Here is a 17,435-nt window from a genome sequence, read left to right as displayed (position 1 = left end):
TAACTACAGATGCTTCAACAACAGGTTGATGCCACATCCTTCACCCAGTACACCCCCAGTCACATCCTCACAGAGGAACATTGCCACAAAGCATACCTAAGTCCTATCCCGATATTGTTCACCAAGTCCAAAAGCTAAAAGTTGTCTCTTATTCATAGACTACCATTACCCATGCCACATATACACCATAACAATGAATATTCAGATATACTTGACTTTATCTCTTATCTAATACCTCCATGCTCTGCCTTCATCACAAACATTTTGATGAAACCTACATGGATAGAGGACATAACTGTGTATTTGTAAGGTATTGATAAGCATAAAATATCCAATTCCAATCCATGACAATAAGAATCTGGCACCCGCAAGGGACATAACTCTGCACAGCAAATTGGATGACTGGGCTTTCAATTACAGGCTATGAAATAAACTGTCATATACAAAATTAACCGTTGTATTGTTGTTGTGTTTGTTGCTTGACACTGGACTGGAAATATTCCAGCTATATGGCAGCAGGTCTGTGAATAATTGAATTTGGAACAAACAATCCCATGCTGAACATAATGAACATCAATCTAAGCTTCTGGAATACAATAACATATATCAACCAAGTTAGCAAGCCTGACCACAAGATCCCATTAGTCATCTCTTACGACAAGCATGGGTTGCTGAAGATCACTTCTAACCCACATCTTCTGGATTCATTAAGCTTGTAAATACCACACAAGAGTTCTACTGGCTGGTCAACCCACCTCACACTGCTGTCTGAGTTGAGCCTCCGTGGTGGCGTTACGGTTCGTTTTGTTGGCGAGGGAAGAGGAGTTGATGAGCTGAGTGGCGGCAGCAGCTGCATGGTTTGCAGCATTCTGCAACACAACATGGTTAACGCTACATCTAACAAATCCAACACAGTGCCTGGGGCAGAAAACGTGGGAATGGTCATGCTTGGCAAATTTCTTCAGAAGTCCAAATTTTTATGCATTAGATTTAATATCATACGATTGAACTACCCAGCGTATTAAAAGACTACTGTTACGACAGATCATTCATCATATCATAAATGAGTCTGAAAGATTAATATACTCTAAGCTAGACCCAGACATAGTACAGGATAATATTTAGTGGTGGAACAAATTTATAACAAAAATCCATCTGTACTCTAGCCACGCTCATCCCATACCTCAAGCCTGTTGATAAGCTTCCTCTTCAACTGGTTGCTGGCAGCTGCATTGGTGGCTGACCGCAACTCCTCCGCAGCAGACCGCAGGATCTGCTGCTGGTCCGAGTCGTTGGGGTTGGAGGCACAGCCCTGAGAGTGAAGAACAGAGTGCGAGCGTCTAACACAGTTATAAACATCTTACAAGCAGGTACCTCTACAACAAGGTACTTCTTTGAATCAGGCTACTCCTTGCAATCTATATGAGTCACTAAAGTGGAAGTGTGCTTTTCAAGATCTAGAAAACCGGCATGCTGGATCCTGTTTTCACAACATGAAACATACACGGTGGAAGCTGCCATGTCCAATCCGGCAAGTTGTCAACACCTGCATAAAATCTCAGTCTCATCCATGATTTGTACATTTATCATCAGCTCTACAATCTGGCACCTTGACTAAACCAGATTTTTTCTTCGGTTCCAATGAGAGCTGGTTTAGACAGCTACCACTGTACTATTATAAATTGTTACGTTCAGCCAATAATGCAGCCAAATGTGTAAAATTTCCTTGATGTGACTTTCACCTCATACAAAGAGAAAAACAAGAAAAAATATAGGCCCTAAATAATTTCTGATAGTTTAGATGTTAACCACCTCTACACATTTGACTCCCTATCAGTTCTATGACAACTGCAATCAGATGAGAGTCTTTCCTGCTGCTGTCCGGACTCCTGTCTGGACAAACTGAGGCTGCTCACCTTGGCGGCCTCCACTAGTTTGGCTGTGGCGTCAGCGAGCTGTTTGGCTGCTGCTAGGAGCCGCTTCTGTACGTCAGAGTCTGTGTTGGTCTCCGCCTGGTTCCTGATGGCACTCACCAGCTGTGACGTAGCCTGTAACACAATGTAGGGTTTAACATAAGGTTTATCATATCACAAGCCATGAGGCAAGGATAAAATAGAGGGGTGACATAAACCATGAGGCAGGGATACAAAAAGAGGGGTGGCATACACCACAAGGCTGGGATAAAACACAGGGGTGGTATGGATACAACATAGGGCAGGCATAAAACACAAGGGCAGGATGAAGCACAGAGTTGAGCTAAAACACTGGGCAGGGCTAACACACCTGGCCAGGATAAAACATAGGGGTGGGATAAAACAAGGGGCTGAGATAAAAAGTACTGTTGTAATAAAACACAGGGTTAGGATAAAAAAGGGCCAGGATAAAATAGAGGGTTGTAATAAAAAACAGAGCAAGGATAAAAAATGTCTGTGATGAAACACATGGCTGTGGAATACAGGGCAGTTATACATCACAGGGCTGCGACAAAAACTGGGGGTGGAATAAGGGAGGGTAAAATTCAGACAGGTCATTCTGCAGATCTATTCTTTCCAGACAGATCATGTTCTATGTTGCTAAACATCACAGTCAACATAAATCCTGCAAAATGATAACACCCTAAAATGTTCTGTCTGTGCCACTTGTTTTCAGAGGATAACAACGGTAAGTCATCAACACAGTCACAAACAGACAAGGTTCTAAATCGGGTTAGAGGTACTGATACTCATCATACAAGACGAGCGCTGAGACGATTCTGACTCACCTGTGCCAGGTGTCTGGCCTGTTTGACCATCTCATGGGCGTCGCCCACACTGCTGAATAGGTTGTCTGTGACGGTGATAATCTGGTCCACTGCCTCCTCATGCTGCTCGCTGGCCTGCAATACAACAGTGGATCATAATATAATCATAACAAACACACATGAAGTTAGAAAGATGGCACTTACATATTCAGATCAGCACTGTAAACTTTTGCATGAAAGTGAGCGAGTGTGGTCTTATGCCACTTTTTACCAACATTCCGGCAATAACACACACCACGGGACGCCAGAAATAGGGGATATGGGCTTATGTGGGGAACAGACATGGGTCTACCACAAGACAAACTCTTTAACCATGTGGCTACGCCAGTGCCCCTTTTGTACTTAAGTGAGCCAAAGGGCAGATGTCAACAACCTTAAACTTAAATCTCTCATTCCCTAGCATGCACTCAAATGACTGTAGGGCTCTGTGTGATTTGTACAATGGGGCCCAGGGTCTAACAAAGCGGATTGACCAACCTGACATTTGGCAGATTGGAACAGTGGACAGTTGTTTAGTCATAGCATATATCTTGAGGCTAAAAAATCCAAGGTTATATTTTGCCTTCTTTAAAGATGTACTCAACAATAACTCTGTTATACGACAACAGTTTGTAACTGATGAAGACTGAAGAAGACTATCTAGTGATTAATATCATCTACATCAAAAGAAACTGGAGACAAAGTCAGGGCTACCTGGCACATTAAGTCCCCTCTCACAATAAGCAGAGATTGCTGAATACAGTAATACAAATAATAGCAACGACGACTAACACATTATCATCCCTTATAACCCCAGCTGCATGTGAGAGGTTAGAAGATTCAGAGTCACATGACTTATCCCAGTGGGTACCCATTCACAGCTGGGTAAACAGAGGCATATATGAACAAACTCACTTGCCTGAGGGCAGCATAAAACATGTTGTTGTGGGGCAGGACTGAAGTCCACAAATGCTCAGGAGTCAAGCAGCCAAACACTGTCTCCCATTAAAGCTCTCTTTGTGACCAATGCTACTTAGCTTCAACTGATTTGACTTGAGCTCAAAACACATTACCATACATAACCAGACACCAATTTTATGTCTTTTGAGCACAAATTCTACTTGAGAATCTTCACGGGGACAATTTTCTTGGGAGTCACATACTAACCCTAACTGGTGCAGCAGCCTTCTTGATATGTTGCAGGAGGTCGTTGAGAGCCTTGGTGACGGCTGTGGCAGCGCCACCCAGATCCTGAAGCAGGTGATCATCCTTACAAGCAGACTGTGCAGCTTCCACGATGCCCTCCACGGACTTGGCAACAAGCTTGGCAGCCTCGATTAGTTGTTCCTGGCAGGCAGGGTTCCCAATAGTGGGCGCAACAACCTAAAGTGACGAGAAATGGGCATTAAAATTGTGGTCATTCATAGTGTACTTGTACAGCACGCAAAGTGGGTGCATATGTGTGGGGTGTTTCTCTCTCTGTTTGCTTGAAATGGGCAGCACTGTCTCCAGTGTTACTGGGCTACGACTCTAATATTCAGACAAATCAAGAACACCTTACTTACTCCAAGTTAAAATGCGTTTGTGTTTTGGACCTTAGTGAGTGAGTGAAAGAGATAGTGAGTGTGGTTTTACACTGCTTCTAGCAATATTCCAGCAATATCACTGCAGGGGACACCACAAATGGGCTTCACACAACGTAACATCATCAGCTTCGATGTCCCAATTGGGATATGATGGCATGTGTCAACCAAGTCAGCAAGCCTGACCACCTGCATCCCATTAGTCGGCTCTTACAACAAGCATGGGTTATGGAAGATGAATTCAACCATGGATCGTCATTTTGGCCCTGAAAACAAGTCCCAGTCTGTATCATCAAGGATTATCTTCTAGCAACTTTTGTGTAGGGATTTGTGATGCAGCTGGGGATTGAGCCAGCAGTCTTTACACCCCTGGCAGTGAGTGAGCGAGTTTAGTTTTATGCCACTCTCAGCAACATTCCAGCTATACTGGCGGCAGTCTGTAAATAACTGAGTCTAGACCAGACAATTTAGTGATCCACACCATGAGCATCAATCTGCGCTATTGGGAACCAATTACACATGTCAACCAAGTCGGTGAGCCTGACCACCCGATCCCGTTCGCCTTTTATGACAAGCATCAGTTGCAGAAGGCCTATTCTACCCAGGACCTTCACAGGTCACACCCTGGGTAGATCATGTATGTAACAGACCAGCTGGTTCCCTGATGTCATGTTTCATGTGAGATGAGATTTGAGTGCTGTGTAAAGATGAGAGATGTACCTTGGTGCAGGCCACCAGCTGGGATGTTGCGAGGGCGCACTGCGTGGCAGAACTGATGACTCTGTTCTGTAGACCCTGGTCCTCTGTCTTGGAGGCTACATTCTTCGCTTTCAGCACCAGCGCCGCTGTGGCGTTAGCAACAGCCTTGGCCAGCGACAACAGCGTGTCCTGCAACAACACACACATATTTTTCAACAGAAATTAACAGTTGTATTATGGAACGAACATAAACAACAGGCACTTTAATCACTCGCACAAATTATCATGGAGATGTAAAGAGAAGGTTATCGAAGTGAACTTGTAACTGCTGTTCCAAGGCAATGCCTTAAAATGCTCATTAGAAAAAACCCTGTTAAAATTAAGAACTTATACTCTGATATTTCCATATGCTTATGATGATGGGGACTGGTGGTTGTCCTAGGTATCCCAGGTGTCCAGAGTGTACTACGCGTGTATGTCCATGGTGTACTTTGTATGTATGTCCATGGTGTACTTTGTATGTATGTCTGGGGTGTACTTCACGTGTATGTCCAGGGTGTACTTCATGTGCATGTTAAGGGTGTACTTTGCATGCATGTCAAAGGTGTACTGACCTGGAAGACTTTGTCCAGGTCTTCGGTGGTCTCGCCAACCTCATCCATGACTTCTTGGCTGGCTTCTCCAATCTTACTGGCTGCTGCCAGCAGATTCTGACGTGGCTGCAAAACACACACACAGTTAGCTTCATCTTTGAAAAGTGAGCTAAGATCTGCCTCTTTGTTTACTGTTTAGTAATGCACTCAAGCATATCTCACTCATGTCAGTCCTCAATTATAATGTGAGGGCCAGACATTCCCATGATTGACATTAAGAACAATGAATCTGTTCAATGCAAGATGACAACATGGATAACATTCATCAACCACCTGATCCTGTAAGGCACCATTTACGACAAATATTATTTGGGACCGATATTCTTATGCAAGGTGTTAAATGCTGTTAGTAGACTATCGGAAGAAGACGACAAATCAGTGGACTTTAATACGCTTCATGCACACAGTATTCATTTAGGCTGACACAACAAATGCTGTACAATGAGTGAGTGGGGAAGTTGTCTTTTACACCGTTTTTAGTAATTTTTCACCAATATCTTGGTAGGGGACACCAAAAATGGACCCCACATTTGGTGGATGGTTGCTTAGTTTTACACCGTATTGGGCAATAATACAGCCATACTGTGCCAGTCTGTAAGTAATTTAATCACGACCAAACAATCCAGTGATCAACATCATGAGCATCGATCTATCCAATTCGGAAATGATGACGTGTCAACCGAGCCAGCAAGCCTGACCACCCATTCCTGTTAGTTGCCTCTTATGACTAGTATGAGTTACTGAAGATCAATTCTGTCCCTGATCTTCATGGATGTTATAGATTATATTGGATAATGTGATCATACTCAAGTCAGTTCGCCTACAATGAGCCTATTTATGGAGGAAAGTACGAAGCAGTGCATCCTGGGTATATTTACCTCAACATTTGCGGGCGTGGCAGCATTGAGGAGGTCAGAGAAGGCACCAGCGAGGCGTCGTGCTGCATCTAGCAGTTTGTCATTGTTCTCCTCCTGCAGGGCAGCCACCATCTTGACATCCCGGCTGAACTGGCCCAGGTTGGACGAACTGGACATAAAGGGGGAATGTAAGTATCACAGTTTCAGGGATAAGACAGAGACTATGAGGACAATACTTATCTGTGATTAAATCATGCGGGAACATGAGCATTCCTTCATTTGCAACAGTTTTTCTGTTCTTTAAATAGCCATTTCTAGACACCTTGTCAAAATGGAAGGGGACTAAGGGCCTTCCAAAAAATGCTAATTTGTTCTTTTCCAAACAAAACTTCCTCCTTCATGTCCAATTTGCCTTGGTTACTACTTGTTTTGAGATTCCGTATTTTTCATAATATGAGTGGTCTTGGTTCCGCTGGAGTTTGGGAATATTATTTTAAATTGTCCAAGGCAAGGGCTGCATCAAGTGTCTAATGGCCTTGATAAAATATTAGAGAACATTGTCAATATGCAAATTCGTGTATGTTGCAGGTGAGGCTGTGGTTGAGTTGAGTTGAGTTGAGTTGAGTTGAGTTGAGTTGAAACTGTTTTAAGTCGGTGCTCACATTTGATGGACGGCAGAGCCGACAGCGTTGTAGTCGATCTCATCCTCCTTGCCGGAGGTGAGCGTGACAAGTTGTGCCGTGGCGGCATTCATGGCGGAGAGTTGGGAGCCAACCTTCTGTCTGTTGAGATCCAGCTGGTTCTCACGCCACTTCTTGGATGCCTAGCAACAGCAGGAGCCTCATCAATAGATGACGTAAAATTTACTTGTTTATAACACAACACAATTACAACGAACTGATGGATATAACAAAATGCTGTTTTTTTCCCCCTGCTCTTTGCGTTTTAAGAATTTGACATACATAACATTTATTTATTTTGTCCAAGACATTTGCAGCATATTTTATACCACTCATATTGCTGATAATGGACTATGTTTATGAACTAAAATTAGTGTTTCCTTTGAGTTCATCATAGCCACAGTTTACTTCCTATCTAAGCATATCATGTCTATAATAATTTGTCCCGTTATATATCAATAAGAATTTCAAATATACACCCCTAGATATGCAGAAACCAAGCACGTCAAGATTGCTGAGATACCAACATACCATGCATGATATACATGCTGCAACATTGGCACATTTTCAGAGAAAGTCAGGAGTCAAACTGACAAACTCCTCTCAGCAGCAATTACTAAACTCTACCTGATCTTTTATCCCCAGCCAGTTCTAGCCAAAAAGGTACCAGCACTGCTGTACATACCGCATCTGATCCGAGCTTGGGCACCTGTGCTCTCTGTTGTAAATCGGTCTGCGCCATGTTGACAGATGACAGACCCTCCTCGATAGTGGTCAGCAAGGCCTTCTGGGATTGGTTGAGTCCGTGCTGCTGGGCGTTCTGACCCTACAGTGGACAGCAACTGGTCAGTACACCCCAGATACACACAGGATACACAATCTATTTACAAAAGTAGCAGCATGTACTGTTGAACAAACAAATATATTGTAGACACTAGACATCCATTACTCATAATGAAGACAATGCTCAGTTCCGTCATTTGTGAAGGAAGAAAAGTAAAATTAAATTTAACAAAATCTACAATCACAAAAAAAGTTTCACTAAAAAGAACACAAATTTGATCTACATTTAAATAAATATTTAAATGCTTAAATACTGTTCACAATAAAATAAGAAAATCAAGGGATCTATCTAAGAGTGGAGCTAACACAAGTAAAATCTCCAACTGAACACAAAATTTGCCTTTTTTCCCCAAAATCAAAGACAACTTTGAGTTCAAATTGAGTTTTTCCCATTTTGACCGTAAAAGTCTTTATAATGCTATATCATACTAAATAATATTAGAACAATCCCTGATACCAGACTGTACAAATGGGGAGGAGTTCAACAATGAACCATTTTTTCTAAATGCTCTATATTAGTTATATGTTTTCTCTACAGAATTTGACATGTACTTGCAACACACATGCTGACCGAGATCAACACCATGCACAACATCATCGCTACTTCCTGCACAACATCATCGCTACTTTCTGCTTAGTTAAAACCAACACAACAACCCTTTCAGGCATTCTGAACACTGATGTAGTAGTACACTCAACATTTTAACAACACACTGACAGGACCATCTGCACAAAGTGATTCTAGCTACAACTATTGCAGTAGGGGGATAATGATGTCATAGAGCTATAACCACTTTCTGCATATGGTCCATGAATACTGATACACATACAGGACCATCTGTACAAAGTGGTCATAGCTGAATGTTGAAACACAAGTAATAATGTTGTAAAATCTATGACATGTTTGTACACATGGCCCTTCAGCATTACCATACAACAGCACCACCTGTACAAAGTGAGGTTTTGTAGATGAGTTATGACATCGAAGAACTATATCTATTTTGTGCATATGGTCCATGAGCGTTAACAGATTTACAGTTGAACATATTAACATTTGTTAGACAGCATTCATAACAGGTCAAGCACACAGCCGGGAGGAACCTAAAGAAGGTACCAAATGAGGGTATTAAACACTGGTACCAAACGAGGGTATCAATTCAGAGTGAAGGTACGAAACATGGGTATCCAAGAAAGACTTACAAGGACACACATCAGAAGAGTAGGCAACAAATTACATGTAGATCAACTCTAACCTGAATTAAATCAAGGTTGACTGTCTTGTCATTACTTCACAATTCCAAATTTTAAAACAGTACAGAATGTTGTTGTTTTTCAGCTAAATGATGGCGTTTGAGACTGGCTAAGGTGATCCAGTGATTGATATCCTGAGCATCAACACTCAGCATGTGACTGAAAAACTGTAAACAAGGTCACTGGGACCTATTTTAGCTCTGCTGGGCTGAGAATTAAAGATAGAGGCAATGCTTCTTGACTCATGTTCAGCCAAATACTGAATTTTCAGAACTTTCTTCACAATACGTTTCAGTTAGGATAAAGCAACGTAAGGAGCCATTCACTCCTGATACTGGTCAATTGAGGGCAGTAGGGTAGCCATGGTGAAAGTGCTCGCTTGTCATACCTAACTCCTGGTTCGATTCCTCACATGGGTACAGTATGTGAAGTCTATTTCGTGTGTCCCCTGCCATGATATTGCTGGAATATTATTAAAAATGGCATAAAAGTAAACTCAGCTACTCACTCCTAATTTCAAGCTCTGTTTAATATGGTGGATAATCAAGATATGTCACTGTGGGGCACTCCCTCTCTAAGGCACATGCCTCTGAAGGGCACATCCCATCTTGGCCCACCTGCAGAAAGCAATTGTTGCACCACATCCAACGTAACTCTTACAGGGTTACAAAAGTCATAGCACTACAACAACTTTGTGCAGAGGGCCCTCAAGAAGTCCATCATCTAACTACGAAGCTGTCACATATATGTCTGCATTCATGCAGGTTACTCACACCACAGGCATACAGCTAGAGAATACATAGCTACTGTTTCCATGGTTACCAGACATGGTGCTGAAGGCTGCTGGAAGCTAAAGCTAGACAGAGTTACTCCCCCTACCACAGAGAGAGCTATAGATATATGCAAGCTAATGTCCTGGATCACTATGAGAGCTTGCAGAAGCTTGTGTTTACCAATACAGAAGTCAAGCCTTGGCTGCTTGAACCCACCTTAAGGCAACTTTCAAAAAATTTCAATGGCATCTGTTTAACCAGCTTTTAGAAAACTCTTTAGCCCATAAAGACACCTTTTTACTCACAGGAAGGGTATCTTTGCCCACTTTTGAGCTTTTAAACCAACTTTAGGGGGAACTCTTATACCCACTTTTGGGCACCTTTTAAACCAACTTTAGGGGGAACTCTTAAACCCACTTTCAGGCACCTTTTAAACCAACTTATGAATAATTTTTAAAACCTCTTTGGGCCAACTTTTAAATCCACTTTTGGATAAATTTCAAACTCACTTGGGGGCAACCTTTACACCAAATGCAAGACTTCAAACAAGATCTTGAGCAACTTGAAGCCACTCCTAATGTAACTTTCCAACAAAGTCTATGACAAAAATGTGAACTTCCAGACCACATCTACAACAACCTTTCATCCCACTTCTCAGGAAAATTTCAGACACTATGAGACCACACTTACTCCCAATTAAGGCATTTAAGCCAACTTTCTGTGCAACTTTAACAAAGTCCATGACAACATTTCAACTTCTGGGTCAATGTTTTAGCCCACATATGCAGCAACATTTTCAGCCAACACTAAGATACGTGTTAACCCACTTTCAGGAACTACTTGTCATTCTTAAACTCTCTTTTCAGCCAACACTAAGATACGTGTTAACCCACGTTCAGGAACCACTTGTCATTCTTAAACTCTCTTTTCATGATCATATACTTATCTCAGTCAAACACATTTTGCCTGCTCCAACAAAGCAACAACACACAAAATATTTCAAAAACAAAGCGTAACAGAAGAAAAGAATGTCATAGCATCTGAGAAAATGAACACAGTTTTTCAACACATCTACTTCAATATTCACAAGAAAGTTGATACTTTTCTGAAGATCTGTAAGAACATTGTCTAATTCATCATTATGCATGAAATCAGTAGTAATCAACACACAAGACTCAGGTCAAAGATATAGAATCATGTCTTCATGAGTTGGATATGTCACAATTTTAGGGTCAACAAAAAGATTTTGGAAACCAGTTTCAAGAAAATGCATAAATATGCTTCAAATACTCCCAAAATGAAGGACAGCCTGAGTTTTGCTGTGTACAAGTGACTAACCCTCTGAGTGGGCTTGATTTTCATGTCAGACATATCTCTGATATCATACAATTTTTCGAACAGCCATGACTGCAAAACAGCAAACCTAACAGATTTCTCTCAATAACAGCCTGAATTTCAACAGTAAAATTTAACAGAGAAAGTTTTATATCCACTCAGAGGGTTAAAATGAGCAACCGATCTACTGATGAGTATATCCATGGTAAGGGTTGTGAGTCAGCTCCCTCCAGCCCCTACCATGTATACATAACAGTAGACATGGCTGCCTGGGTTACACACACATTCCCGAGAGGCGACTACTAACATGAGGGGCGGCATGTCCAGCATGTGCGAGATTTGTCACGTGCGAGGACTGAACCTGTTGCATGCTCCCCATCCCAAACGTTGACTCCCCCTGTCCCCCGTCACGCAGCACCGCAGGGATCGCCACAGACCCGGACTGGGGGTGGGACACGTTGGACGACTGGTGCTGGATGATGGTTGCCCTGGTAAAGTAGAAACACAGTCAGGCATGTGGTATTAATTCCTGTTACGCTGGGGGATAAAGATAATGGTTAACATCACACTGGCAACAGCAATAACATGAGAGAACAGTGGTGCTCTAGACACTGGTGTAGGCATGGTGTACAGTTGTGGTGTACAGTTGTGGTGTATGCATGGTAAAACACCTAGACATAGTTTAGGTGCAGTGTATGTATGGTTTTGAAGTGATGAGCTGTTGCTGTTGTGATGTAGCCAAGGTGTAGGCATACTGTTGTGATGTAGCCAAGGTGTAGGCATACTGCTGTTGTGATGTAGCCAAGGTGTAGACATGGTATTGTGATCTAGCCAAGGTGTAGGCATGGTGCTGTTGTGGTGTAGGCATGGTGTAGGAAAGGTGCTGTTGTGATGCAACAGAGGTGAAGGCATGGTGCTGTTGTGTAGGCAAGGTGCTGTTGTGGGGTTGCGTAAGCATGGTGCAGTTATGATGTAGGTGTGGTGCTGCTGTGGTGTAGGCGTGGTGTTGTAGTGTAGCCGTGGTGGTGTTGTGGTGTAGTCATGCTGTTGTAGTATGGTCATGGTGGTGTTGTGGTGTAGGCGTGGTGGTAGGCGTGGTGCTGTAGTAAAGCTGGCATGGTGTAGGCACAGTTACTCACTTTGCCGGAAGTACGTTGTCCTCCATCATCATCGAGTTCTCATCTCCATCAAGACCAAGGTGGTCCTTTGCTTTTTTCTGAAAATCAATAAAGCGTTACCATGACAAATGATACACCTCTAAGTAACCCACATGACAACATGTTTCTAATGTGCAGTTCCACACTTGGTCATAACACGACTGATGTTTCCACACCACTTTTAATCACCACACCATTCCTTAAGCACATCTCAGCACTATCTTTCTCCTGAAGGACAACAAGAATATTTTCAAATTATCACTAGGTAACCTTTTCATTATTATATGTAAACACTGATATAACCCTATTTACATGATCTAACTGATCTTACAATATTAAATTTGCATAATTTCAAGTTGTGTACAATTGCTGAGTGTCAAATGCATGAGTTTTCAGCCTATCACAGGGATTGGGAAAGGCAGGGGCATTGGGTCATTTTGCATGTTAGAAAGTTTACCATTGATACAAGGGCAGTGGTCCATTCAAAATTCAGGAAATGGTTAATAATCCTGAAAACGGCCCATTATCAAAGTTCTCTTTTCCAATCCCTGCTATCTGTCAGTTCATGCAAGAGAGCCAAGTCACGCACATCTCAAAGTGTTAATGATTCACTGAATCCTTGGGTCAGGGCAGCTGCAACTACTGTTAGACAGACTGACCTTCCTTAGGATGATGTCAATGTATCCAGCGATGAGCTGTGAGATCTGCTCCCCTTCCGTTGTCTGCACGGAGTAGTAGGTATCAGAGTAGTCACCAAAGTCCTGCAGGACACAACACAAACTTTACAGGACAACTCTTGAACACCTGGCTACAGGCGTTAACTGGCGAATATATCAAAACTCATAACAACTCCCTACACTGATGTTTATGAAACACAAACATTTTCAGCTCTCAAAAAGACTTAAAAAGTAACGTAGGATTGGGGAATGAACGATTATCTTTCCTGAGTTGTACTAATTACATAATTGTTCAGCCTTTGCCACCCCATGTCCTCCTTCCTTCATAGGTAATACCAAAGATAGCAGCGACTAGAATAAACTCATGAAGTGTAATCATCATTACAGAGCAAGTTCCGCATGTATCAACATTGAAAAGTCGTTCTATGTAATAAACACAAAGCCGTCATCCATGAAGATGGGTATTTCATTTCTTCATACTTTTTAGATGCTACCATTTTAATGTCAATAACTTAATAATTCTTCCAGCTAATGACTGTCAATCATTTCAGCCAGCCATAACAATGATGCAAACTCCTATTTGCTTCCAATAAAGTTATGAAATTCAAGCCTTATAACTCCCAACAAAAGATGGACGCCTATGTAAGATTGGCTTGCTGCTCCAAGGCTATGAGATACAACAGGTGGTCAGTGTGTACTGACCAGGGTGAAGCTGTTTGGAGAGGCTGCCCATCTGCGGACAGTGGTCAGCGGCCAGGTCTTCATGATCTGAAACAAAACCTGAGTGAGTATGGAGACACCCAGCTGGACACAACTCCATGGAGTCTGTAGATGAGATCTTATATCTGGTGGTATACTGATCACAGACACCAAACTACAGTAGCAGCAGACATAGATTTAGTAAAAATTCCAAAACAATCGAACATTTTGGTGAGGAAAATTAGCGTGTGAATGTGTCAAGTCAAAAATGTACCTATGTAACTCTAATTGCTACCATGTCTCTAGACATGACCTGATACACTGGATAAAATACTTTGTGACAATGCCTGTGAAATTGGTTTAGTTTTCCCTGTCTGATGATTTTGGGGTCCTTTCATTTTGAATTCTGCCATTAACACAGCACTAATCTGAATGACATCAAAAACTTACACAAACATAAATATCCCACTGTCAAACTACACAAACCTGTGACTGACATTATGACCAAATGTAATCATAACTTGACATGTTACGCAAAATGTAGAGACTTTTTAGAGCAAATCCCAGCAATAAGGGCCTTTCCAAGACCAAAAATGTCCAATGTCAGGCTTTGTCATGTCCATGTGAAGCCCTGATGACACAGTTCCCACTCCATTCAGTCACTTTGAATGACAAGGATAGTGACATATTCAGATTGGCAAGCTTGAAGGTTTTGGTGAAAATTCGACTGACAGTGATGCACTTTTCTGTGCTTGTAGGAAACTGTCTACCCTAGAATCCTGGACACACCCACCTCCTTGGTCTTCTCGTCCACTCGCACCACACTGTCCTTCGTGATGCCCAGCAGCCTCGGGACCAGCTTATTCTTCCCCCTCATCTTCTCCTGCAACATCAACACAATCACTTGCAACATGACCATCAACACAATTGCAATCACTTGCAACGTGAACATCAACACAATTACAATCACTTGCAACGTGAACATCAACACAATTACAATCACTTGCAATGTGAACATCAACACAATTACAATCACTTGCAACGTGAACATCAACACATTTACAATCACTTGCAACGTGAACATCAACACAATTACAATCACTTGCAACATGGGGTGATCTGAGTTAGGATTGGTCTCAATAACCCACGCTTGTGACAAAAGGTGACTAACGGCCTGACTAATCCTAACACATGCTTGTTATAACAAGCGATTAACAGCCTGACAAGCATGTGTCACTGAGACTTATCCTAACACATGTTTGTTATAACAGGCGATTAACAGCCTGACAAGCATGTGTCACTGAGACTTATCCTAACACATGCTTGTTATAACAGGCGATTAACAGCCTGACAAGCATGTGTCACTGAGACTTATCCTAACACATGTTTGACTACCAAGTCCTGTTAGCTGCCTCTTACGGCAAAGCAATCATGGGTTGCTGAAGACTGTAACCGCAGATTAAAACAAGTGACATACCTCCACACAGTCTATTCCCATGCCTTAGAGGACTGGTCACTCAATAATGAAACCTTGCTATCGGGTGACAGGTGAAAAATGTCAGCCAGGAAACAATCATTACATTTAATCGATTCTTTATGATTCACATATTACAAACTAATTGTGTTTGAGTTACACTGACCTTGACCAGGAAGAAAGTGATACCGTAGGTCTTGAGAGAACGACACAAGTGGGTGTACTTGACCTTGGACTCAATCTCGGACATGCCCGCCCACTTCTTATGCTCCTGAAATACCACAGTGAGGTTAGGAAACAGTGTCAACAGTTTATGAGGGATGCAAACATATTTAAAAGTAAGGTCAGAGGAGTTTTCAGTGGGGTTGTAGGAAGGGATGGGGTGGGGTTGTCGGTGAAGTTGTTGGTGGGGGTTTGGTTGTCTTTGGGTTTTCTTGCGTTGAAGTTGTTGTCGGGGTTGCCAGTCGGGTTGGGGTGGGTTGTCAGTGGGGCTGGGGTGGGGTTGTAGTGACATTGTCGGTGAGTGCTGGGGTTGTCGGTGGGGTCAGAAGGGGGTGTCGTTGGGGTTGGGGTGTCGGTGGGTTGGTGCCTGTTATGGTGGTGTGGGAATGTCAACCAGAATGGGGTTCTCTTTGTCTTCCTCACCTATGGTTGGGTGGGATTCTCTCCATGCACCCTTCAGAAAAAGGTATGTGAATTCACTTCGTATTCACCTATGATGGAGTGGTGTTGCATTATAGTACAATTGGACATAGAAAAAAAAAAAAAATTCATGTTTATCTCTACAATTTGTGCAGTCAATATGCAAAAGTGTGAAATATCTGTTACAAGGAAATTCAGCCTAACTACAGATCCAGGGTAGGGAGATAGGAAATGTGAAAAAAGGACTTTACTGAGGAATAATTAGTGCAAAAATGAGCAATGTACTTATTTGGAACAGACCATGGTTTTGTGCAAATTAGTGTGCAATGATTTTGCATTACAATGGGCAGTTCTTAAATCCCCATTTTGAAATTGGACTTAACTTCATTATGAACGATAGCTGTTGTAAAACATAATAACTTTGATGCTGAAACTATTAAGGAAGTAGCTGCCACAGAGTCTCAGTATCACTATAAAACAAAACAGGTAGTAGGGGTCGTCTCAAAAGCTAAATCAGGATGGGTGTAGGAGACAATGGTTGGGTTTGGGCTGGAGGAAAGAGACATCAGCTACGTTATGATAATCCCATAGGCAAACTAACATAGTTCTTACTTGACTTAACTTGAGTTCAGAGCATGTTTTATCCTCGAGATCATGATTAAAGACAAATTGACAGTATTATGAGAACTGAGTCCAATGGGGTACTCATAGTCCTGTCAATCGCTCTTCAGGTTACAGATAAAGAATTTACTTAAGACTACCAGTTGTCCGACTTCCATTTTTGTGGAAGTCGCAGATGGGACTCAACCAAAAAGTACTAGTATGTGCACTTTACTAAGAAAGTGTAATCCCAAATATGACATATGTTCCATTTGACCACTTTCTAAATGGCATTGTGTAATCATAGCTTTTGGCTGTGGGAGTCGTGCCATTTTACAGTTATCAAAGGGGAACACAAAGTATGCAGTCTAGACTACCAGTTGTCTGACTTCCATTTTTTCGTGAAAGTCGCGGTGGCTGAGCGGCTTAGGTGCCTGATTCTGAGGGTGCGGGTTTGAATCCCAGATGGGACTCACCCAAAAAAGTACTAGAATTTGTACTTTACTAAGAAAGTATAAGCCCAAATATGACAGATGTTACATTTGACCACTCTCTAAATGGCTTTGTGAAATCAATTTACTTCAGAAATTTACTCACAGTAAGTCTATCTTCGGAAACAAAAGAGCATACTACTTACAACGTAAATCTTCTTTTCAACTCCTTTGATTTTCATATATTCCTTTGGCAGGAATTCTTTCAGGCTGGAACAAGAAATGGCATATTAAGGTAAATG

General features: G+C 42.1%; 1 protein-coding gene across 4 annotated transcripts in view; it reads right to left on the bottom strand.

Moving 5' to 3' along the window:
- The window catches only part of LOC137260033 (talin-1-like), a 134,061-nt gene that overhangs the window by 54,027 nt on the left and 62,599 nt on the right, over positions 1 to 17,435 (bottom strand). For all 4 annotated transcript variants that reach the window (XM_067797716.1, XM_067797719.1, XM_067797717.1 and 1 more), the window contains 17 exons: positions 17,340 to 17,403; positions 15,627 to 15,731; positions 14,780 to 14,869; positions 13,990 to 14,055; positions 13,270 to 13,371; positions 12,593 to 12,669; positions 11,761 to 11,941; positions 7,937 to 8,077; positions 7,234 to 7,394; positions 6,593 to 6,740; positions 5,676 to 5,780; positions 5,083 to 5,250; positions 3,947 to 4,162; positions 2,762 to 2,875; positions 1,917 to 2,048; positions 1,184 to 1,312; positions 756 to 869 (listed from right to left, as the gene is read on the bottom strand). In XM_067797716.1, coding sequence (XP_067653817.1) covers positions 756 to 869; positions 1,184 to 1,312; positions 1,917 to 2,048; positions 2,762 to 2,875; positions 3,947 to 4,162; positions 5,083 to 5,250; positions 5,676 to 5,780; positions 6,593 to 6,740; positions 7,234 to 7,394; positions 7,937 to 8,077; positions 11,761 to 11,941; positions 12,593 to 12,669; positions 13,270 to 13,371; positions 13,990 to 14,055; positions 14,780 to 14,869; positions 15,627 to 15,731; positions 17,340 to 17,403 — 2,113 coding nt within the window. The remainder of the gene's footprint in view (positions 1 to 755; positions 870 to 1,183; positions 1,313 to 1,916; positions 2,049 to 2,761; positions 2,876 to 3,946; positions 4,163 to 5,082; positions 5,251 to 5,675; positions 5,781 to 6,592; positions 6,741 to 7,233; positions 7,395 to 7,936; positions 8,078 to 11,760; positions 11,942 to 12,592; positions 12,670 to 13,269; positions 13,372 to 13,989; positions 14,056 to 14,779; positions 14,870 to 15,626; positions 15,732 to 17,339; positions 17,404 to 17,435) is intronic.

This window comes from Haliotis asinina, chromosome 13 (genome assembly GCF_037392515.1).
Source record: "Haliotis asinina isolate JCU_RB_2024 chromosome 13, JCU_Hal_asi_v2, whole genome shotgun sequence".
Classification (NCBI taxonomy): domain Eukaryota; kingdom Metazoa; phylum Mollusca; class Gastropoda; order Lepetellida; family Haliotidae; genus Haliotis; species Haliotis asinina.
This window is presented reverse-complemented; position numbering and strand designations above follow the sequence as displayed.